General features: G+C 36.2%; 1 protein-coding gene across 1 annotated transcript in view; it reads right to left on the bottom strand.

Moving 5' to 3' along the window:
- Positions 1 to 1,310: 1,310 nt before the first annotated feature.
- PLAA (phospholipase A2-activating protein) overlaps positions 1,311 to 8,866 on the bottom strand; it is a 38,232-nt gene continuing 30,676 nt past the window's right edge. Inside the window, exons 11-14 of the mRNA XM_006770994.2 lie at positions 7,918 to 7,986; positions 6,222 to 6,323; positions 4,293 to 4,457; positions 1,311 to 3,165 (exon numbers count right to left, since the gene is read on the bottom strand). Coding sequence (XP_006771057.1) covers positions 2,600 to 3,165; positions 4,293 to 4,457; positions 6,222 to 6,323; positions 7,918 to 7,986 — 902 coding nt within the window. The 3' untranslated portion in view covers positions 1,311 to 2,599. The remainder of the gene's footprint in view (positions 3,166 to 4,292; positions 4,458 to 6,221; positions 6,324 to 7,917; positions 7,987 to 8,866) is intronic.

Genomic DNA, 8,866 nt, shown 5'->3' with positions numbered 1-8,866 from the left:
GTATACCTGAGAATTTCACTTCAGCACTGCGCCTCCTCTGAGTCTGGATATGATATTCTCTTTACTCCTAGTTGTAGAATTTCCACTCAGCCAGCCCTCCTGTGGTTCTGGATGTTGTCCGTTCCCTTTTTCATTTAATTTGAGCCATCTTCGGTTCTCCCTACCCATTCATTTTTGACATTCCAGGTTTTCCCTTGGATTAATCTAGACCAAGGGTGGGGAACCTCTTCCCTAGCCAAGGGCCATTTGGATATTTGTAACATCATTTGCAGGACATTCCAAATTATCAACTTATAAATTAGTCTGCTATATTTGGTCAAACATCTGATTAACTCAACCCTAATGACCTTGGCAGGGCCAGACCAAATGATTCCGTGGGCCTTATAGAGGCCACATGCTGGACCTTCCCCACTCCTGATCTAGATAATCAGAATCTTCTTCTCCCCTATTGGGGAATTGATCTTTGGCATTAAGCCAGGAAACTCATGGTTTTATATAACATAAATATGGAGAATACAGTGTACTATTTTATGCAGTCCTCTTTATGAAATGATCTCTCCTCCTTTTTAAAATAGGAAGTTACGCCGAAACCGGTTTGGCTCAGTGGATAGAGCATCGGCCTGCGGACTGAAAGGTCCCGGGTTCGATTCCGGTCGGGGGCATGTACCTGGGTTGCGGGCACATCCCCAGTGGGAGATGTGCTGGAGGCAGCTGATCAATGTTTCTCTCTCATCGATGTTTCTAACTCTCTATCTCTCTCCCTTCCTCTCTGTAAAAAATCAATAAAATATATTTAAAAAAAAAATAGGAAGTTACACTTATCTTCATTGAAGTTTTCTTAGACACTGTGGGAAACCTGTCCAGAGTATGCTGGATGTTCAAGGCCACTCTGAGCGTGGGAATCCTAATCAGATGTTCAAGGCTAATTTGCTATACGCAGGTGCAAAAACAAAGACGCAGACACTGTGCACATGTGGCCTTCTATAACGCAAAAGATAGGCCCAAACCGGTTTGGCTCGGTGGATAGAGCGTCGGCCTGCAGACTGAAAGGTCCGAGGTTCGATTCCGGTCAAGGGCATATACCTTGGTTGCAGGCACATCCCCAGTAGGAGGTGTGCAGGAGGCAGCTGGTCGATGTTTCTCTCTCATCGATGTTTCTAACTCTCCCTCTCCCTTCCTCTCTGTTAAAAAAATCAATAAAATATATTAAAAAGAAAGATTGATGCCACTATTTGGCTAGAAGCCTCTTTGTCTAAGTTAGTATAAAGTGTTACTGATCAGCTGGTATGAGGCTTTTATGTAGGGCTACAGTATGTATAGCGGCCGCTTAGAATGGCTCCTATGTTTGCTACTGTATTAGCAAAGACTGCTTGGTCCAACTGCTTTTTCTAATGGCTACTTAGTAGAAATGGCTACTTGGACTGCAATAAAGCTTCTTTATATACCCAAGACTTACCATGTTTTCTAATGCTCAGCATCCAAGGAGGTCCAGTCTCTGGCAGAGGGGCTCAGACTCAACAGACATAATAAATTGCATAAAAATAGGGCTCATTCTTTGTGGTAGTTGCTAGGATGTTCACGAATTTGTGACACCTCCCTCCCCACCCCCCACCCCCGCCCTAGGAAGTAGAACATGGTATGCAGTTTTCTTCTTTTCTCCTATCATGATTCATCCTATTATCGACACTTCTGAAAAAACAGAGATAACATCAGGATTCATTTAAGGGGTTTTAGGAATTAAACATCGAAGTGGTTATCACAGCACATGGACAGTGTTGGGAGCTCAAAAATACTAATTTCATAGGACAGACTCTGGACCTGCCAATAGGATAGTTTGATGTATTCTTGCTTGTACAGTTGCCTAAAATTTAATGCATTCCAAATTCCCTTTGAAATAATGGAAATGACCAAAAATAACCAAATTTCAAAACTGGAACGAATAATGAAGTTACCTCAAATAGTGAATGGCAAAAGAAACTACACCATAAACCTTGAGTTCACTTGAGTTAGCTTGGTAATTTGCTCTTACTTGATCTAAATATGAGCCATCAAACAAAATTCACTCTCTATTTATAAATGGCTTAAGTGAATACATTATTTTACATATTTTCAATATATGGAATCATTGACAACAAACTTCAGTTTTAAAATTTCTGGAGTAGTTATCCTAAAACAAGACCTCGTATCAGTGCTATTGAAAGAACCCAGCAATGAAAATGAGTAGAGCAGAAACTCAATAAGAGACAACCATCAACAATTACCAACCAAGGATATATAAGTAATAAAAACAGATTTAAATAAAAGCTCATCTTCTCCTGTGTGGCCAAAATACACAAATTATGCCACTGTAGTTGTTATTGATTATAACTCATTCTTAATTTGTTTCAAAACTCCTGAAAACCTACCCACATTATACAGGAAAATCTCAGTTCATCAGTGCAAAAACTTTATTTCTCTTTCATTCCCCCCACCCCCTTATTACAAGATCTGAAATTTTATTTAATCCACAGCATTTTTTAAATGATCTGTTATCAGTCATGTAAAATGTGAGGAAAAAAACCCACTAATCAATTTAAAATCTCAGTCCCCTTCCCCATTGTTACAGCAAATTTAGGATAAGTTTACAGCATTCACTTACTTTAGCTGGTTCTGATACTGAAGCATACTTTTTTATTTGAGAATCAACGCCTAAAGACTTGGCTAACTGTATAGCATTTGAATCATCACTGATCAGTGTCCCAAGAGCTACAAGAAGTCTAAAAATGGCTTCTAGGTCTTGTACAACTTCGAAGATTGTGCTAATTACTGACAAGCATTGAGCTTTTCCTTCAATGTTATGGTCTTTATGAAAACAAACAGAATAGTTCAGGGTCAAGGTAGCCAAAGCAATGTGAATGTTCTTATTGCTCCCTGATTTCAGTTCTACTGCATGAGATATCAGCGCTTCCCTCTGGGACATCATGAGCTTTTGTCCTGCCTGGCCAACAAAACAATTGCAAAAAGTCCTCAGAGCAAGCAGCTGGTTCGCTGGTTTTCCTTTAGGGTTCAGAAGACTGGTCAGATGACTGCTGAATTGAGCCCCTTCCTTTTCATTACAGAAGTTCTCATTCACACTGGGATGTTTAACTGACAACCGAAGAATGTCAAGCGCAGGAAAGACGATATCTATTAAGAAGAAAAATTAATGAATATTTATGAAAATCCAGAAAATTTGTTACTCAATTTTGAAGGATTTTATTTCCTGTTACAAAATTAACACATGCTCATTTCAGAAAATGTTAAAAATCATGTGCCTGCTTTCAAATGCATATATTTCTAAAACTATGTTAATTGATTTTCATACTTATAAAGACTGGATGTATTGCTACAAGATCATATATGCTTTGATAACCCAACAGAGTTGCATTCTTTTTAAACAGCTGACACACAGTGAGTTTTCAAATCCTTGTGGAATGAATGGGATTGGGACCTTGCTTTGAAAAATACCATAACAAGACTAGAGTTGAAGAAAGAATGTTCTTTATAGAATTCTAATGGACAAATGCTAATATAGGGTGCTTTTAGGTTGGTGGAGAGCTTTATATTCAAGGGACTGGGTAGACACCATCTGAACAAATGCACTAAAAAATCTTAAGCATCACTAAACTTTAGGAAACCAGAAATTATGTGCCTTGTGATATAAAGGTAGTTTGCATTATCATTTAGAAAGGGTATTCACCTTTAAAAAACTTTTGAATCAGAATCTAATTATGTCTAGCAGGACTATAGAGATCTCACACAGATACACACAAAAGAGTAGGGGAGAGGATGTTTTTAGAACTCTAAGTTAAATGTCTGGTAACAAATGGAAACTAGATTTTTGGTGGTGAGCACTATATAGTGTATGCAGATATCAAATTGTAATGTTGTACACCTGAACTTTATATACTGTTATAACAACAAATGTTACCTCAATAAAAATAAAATTTTAGAAATAAAAATTAAGTAAATTTACTCAAAAAGAAAAAACCCTTATATCAAATGTTTGTAGCCTAGAGTTGACAGGTCACAAATAGTTTCTTGCATGGCTTGCAGGGGATCCACAAATGCTCTAAAATGGAATACAAATGTATGGGGTCATTACATTACCTTCAGATCCTCATAGCACATGCAAGCAAAACAAGACAATGAATTGAAGAGGCGTAGTGAATCCTTTTTGTGAAGATTTTTATAACGAAACACCAATAATATTGATAGAAATGAAAAGACATACTTCCTGCTTTCTAGCTACATTTTAAAGGGTGTTTCTGTACCTTCAGGCCAGTTAATAGCTTTCCACAAAATCTGAAGTTGTTGGGCTGTGGGTTTTTCGAAAGAACTATTACATGTTATAGACAGTATCTTCTCAAGAAGTATCAGGTCATTCTCAGTTAACTTCTTCTCTTCTGGTGCAGTTCCATTAAGTTCCTTCAGTTTACCTAAAACCCAAAACCAAACCTTTAAAATTCTCTAACCAGCCATATAAAATACATAAGTGTCAAAATTTTTCAATAAGTACATTACCATATATGATAGGGAAGTAAGAGTTTTCATGGCAATTATCTAAGACCATAAAATAAGGGATAAGGCTTGTGAGTCTTTATAAGCTGAAAGGTTACTGTGATCTTTATTTTACCTATTATTTTCTAAGATCTTCTGAAGCTTTCTGCTTTGAATAAGTTTGAAAGTATATCATATTTGTAATCATTCTGAATGGATTTCAAAGCAGTATCATAAGTAAAAGCAGTATCATGTCATATATAGCCACATATGAGTCAATCCTCTATTTTCTAAATGAGAAAGTTTACAACTTTTAGCCAACTTATATCAATTTCTACTAATCAATGAAATAGTCAAAAACTTTAATGTCTATTTATAATAATTTATTGACTCGTTCCATCTTCACTGTTGAAATCACATTAGTTTAAACACAATTAATGGAATAATTTTTCCCATCATATTCATTATTTCATGAAACAATTTGTTTTAACCCCTTCCCCGGCAGAAACGTGTATACACGTTTTCACAAAATGTTCTTTTTTTAGTCGTCGACGAGTATACTCGTCTAAAAACTTTACCTTCAAAAACCAGCTACATACGTACCATTCTAAATAATTTCATCTAGAAACTTTCTGAGGAAATACTATTCTTAACCACAAAAATGGGAAGAAAAAATAATTACAAACTGTTTTCATAACCAGCATCAAAAATACTATATAGAACCAAAATAAAAAAATTAGTCTGAAAAAGAAACGTTTTTAACAAAAAAATTATTGGGGAAGGGGTTAAACTCTTTACCTGCATCTTCAATACCGTATCCTTGTCGTCACTAGTGCTACTTTGAGTCATCTAACACTGTTTCCTCAAAAAAATCTTTATCTCAAAACATAAAAAAGCCTACATTTCCATCACAAAAGTTTTAAGAATATAAATTGTCCAAATTTACAAATTATCAATCAGAACTGGAAACTTGGACCTGTTTCACTATTTTTGGCACTGAAAAATTTAACACTATCAGAATATAGAAAACAAAGTTTATTTAATAAATGCAAAAAGAGATCTCTTGCATGTGTTGTATGAGTTGAAAAATGTCTAGTTTTCCATAAATGTACATATACTTATTGTTCTAAATAAAGCAATTAAGAAAATACTTATGAATGATTTTTATAAAGATAGTGTAATTCTCTATTAGTCTTTGGCAAATAGAACTGGTAGTGTTCTTGGTTCACTCCCCATCCCTGGCATTAAAAAACCCCCTCATTCTGTTTTGAGAAAAATTAGCAGAAAAAGCAATCAAAGTCAACTGAGAAGTTTCACTTTTAATGTAAGTTTAAACAGCCTTATTTCCAAGGGGTATTAATTTTTTTTAAAGGCAAGATTTTTATCTTTTCAGTTCTTTACTCATTCTTTTTTTTTAACATTAAGAACTTAGGAGATGGGATTCACGCTTTTCCCCTTTAGGTTTCTTCTCATTAAAGTCATCATAAAACATTTACCTTATTTTTGCATAAGGCGTCTTACAAAATATTAGGGGTCCATGATCAGATTGTGCACGTGTAGTCCACAGTTGTGTAATACCACAACAGAAGTCTCTATCATGGGAGCACCAGTTCCCAGCTCATGTTAGGAGGAGAAATGGCGTTGAGAGCATGGAAAAGAGTCTGTGGATATACGAGAAAACTATTCAATTAAAATACACTTACCCAGTATTTGTGTGGGGTTTGCTTGGTCAAAAGTGACAGCCTCTTTTTTAGGGAAATACATATTCACCATTTTAGATGCAGCTGATTGGTAGGCACTACTCCCTATTACAGAACAGAAAATGTTGAAAATCATAAGGAGTGGTCAAAAATGACACTTTTGTAATTCTATGACTTTGTTATCACAATTTAGATATGTAACTACTCAGTGCATGTAGTAACAAGCAGCCTCAGAAAAAAAGAAAAACCATTTCTAAGATTTAATATACTGCTTATATGTGATATAATACATTTTGGTTTTGGAATGGGAACTTAAATATAAAAAAAGGTTTTCTATTTCATATTTTCTAATCATATTTTTTAATAAACTTTTAAGATCAAAAATACAAAATAATTATGAAATTCTCCATTCCCATCTACTCTAAGGTACATTGATCTCTTTCTTCTCATGTCTTTTATTGCTTATTGCAAATGATGTAGTAGGCACTGTCATTTTCTACATCATTTTAATAGATCACCCCAAGTTTTCAGTTCTTGAAAGTCAAAGGTTTTAGTCCTATATATGATTTTACTTCTTAAGTTTGTACGTATTATAGTAACTGATGGTGAACAAAAAAATGACAAAGGGTGAAAATTCATACACAGTGAATAAAATTACTTCAACTAAAGCATAATTTATTTCTAAGACATCTTATTAACATTTCAAATCTTAATTTATAAATTTTTGTTCCAATGTAAAGTTAAGGTATTTTTCAAAAAGATGAATAAAACATTTTAATCTAAGTATGTTAGAAATACAAGGGGGAAGGTAGATAGTACAAATAATGAGATAAACATACAAAATTAATTGCTTATAAGGCACAAAATACTTATTGAAATTCTCAAAGATGAGCAACAAACCAAACTGGGTTGGGGGTCTCAGACAATTCACTTATATGATTCCAAAGATAGACAGAAACTCCCGGATTGGAGAGGGCTCCCCTGAGGGCTCCTAGACTGGAGAGGGTGCAGGTCGGGCTGAAGGACCCAACAGCCCCCAGTGCACAAATGTTGTGCACTGGGCTTCTAGTTCTCATATAAAATAAAGTAGGAGAAAATATATGCCAAGATATCTTAAACTTGCAAGAGGTAAACCACAAACTTAGTTCTGCATTTTACTGACTACTAGATACTAAGAATAAAAAAAAAAAAATTAGTTGTGCAGAAGATGAAATATAATTCTAGGCCTAAATTATAAAAACAAATTCTTTTCAGAGCCCCCTTATGAGAACAATGTGTAATGTAGTGAATAACATTGTTAACACATTAAGAATGAACAAAGGAGAGACTGGAATAAACTGGGATTTGGCAAGGGTACTAAGGAAAGCAGCCACAGTAGAAGAGAAGTATATTAGAATCACATCGGAACATTATGAAACTGCCCTTGCTAAGGACACACCCAGAGCAATATTAGACCAAGGGAGCATCTCTAGGGATGAGGTTGAAGTACTTTTTCTAAGGTCCCCCAGGTGATTCTAATGTGCAGTAATGATAATTCTGAGAACACTCTAAAAGCCAAGCCAGCAAGTTTGGTCTTGATTTACTATATAGAAAGTTCTCTAGCAAGAAAAAATATGCCAATTTTCTTAATCTTTTATTAAATAAGAGTTTCAATAAACTTTAAAAGTCTTAAAAAAAAAAGGAAATGAAAAGTGTATACCTGTAAATGGATCAACTCCAGATATGGTAGCTCCTATACTTGCAGACCCTGGCACATAACGGCCTGCACCTAAAATGCAAAATACACCAAGTAAGCAAAAGTAACTGCAAGTTATAAAGTTCAAACTGCCCCCCTTTATATACAATAACTTAATTTCACTTTTAGTCATACTTTGAAATGGCATCTTTATATATAATAAATGGGCTGCAAGTTTAATACAGAGAAATATTTAGAACAGGGCCTAGCATATAGTTAGTTACTGGTCAATAAATGTTAACCAGGAAAATAATCCTCAAGTTATAAAAGAAACAGTAGAGGTCTTATACATTATTAGAGGCCCAGTGCACGAATTCGTGCACCAGTGGGATCCTCAGCCTGGCCTGCGGGATCGGGCTGAAACCAGTTCTCGGCCATCTCCCAAGGGGTCCCGGATTGTGAAAGGGCTCAGGCCAGGCCGAGGGACCCCATCAGTGCACAATCAGAGCCAGGGAGGGACACGGGAAGTTGGCCAGCCGGGGAGGGACCGCAGGAGGGCTCCAGGGCATGTCAGACCCATCTCACTCAGTCCCAATCGCCCGACCCCAGAAGTTCATGTCATAGTGACTGGTCGATCGGTTGACAGTCTGCCCTGTGGTGGTCAGTGCAGGTCATAACAAGCGGTTGAGTAGTCTTAGCATATCATTAGCATATTACCCTTTGATTGGTTGAACGGATGACTAGTCAACTGGACACTTAGCATATTAGGCTTTTATTATCTACACTAATAAAAGAGAAAAATGGTAATTGGCGTACGACGCTACCCTTTTCATTGGCTAATCAGGGGGATATGCAAATTAACTGCCAACTCAGATGGCAGTTAACTGACAACAAAAATGGCGCTTAATTTGCATATGTAGGCACAATGCAGGGAGGCGAAAGGGAAAGCAGGAAGAAGCCCCCTGCAACTGAC

The sequence above is a fragment of the Myotis davidii genome, unplaced genomic scaffold (genome assembly GCF_000327345.1).
Source record: "Myotis davidii unplaced genomic scaffold, ASM32734v1 scaffold325, whole genome shotgun sequence".
Lineage (NCBI taxonomy): Eukaryota > Metazoa > Chordata > Mammalia > Chiroptera > Vespertilionidae > Myotis > Myotis davidii.
This window is presented reverse-complemented; position numbering and strand designations above follow the sequence as displayed.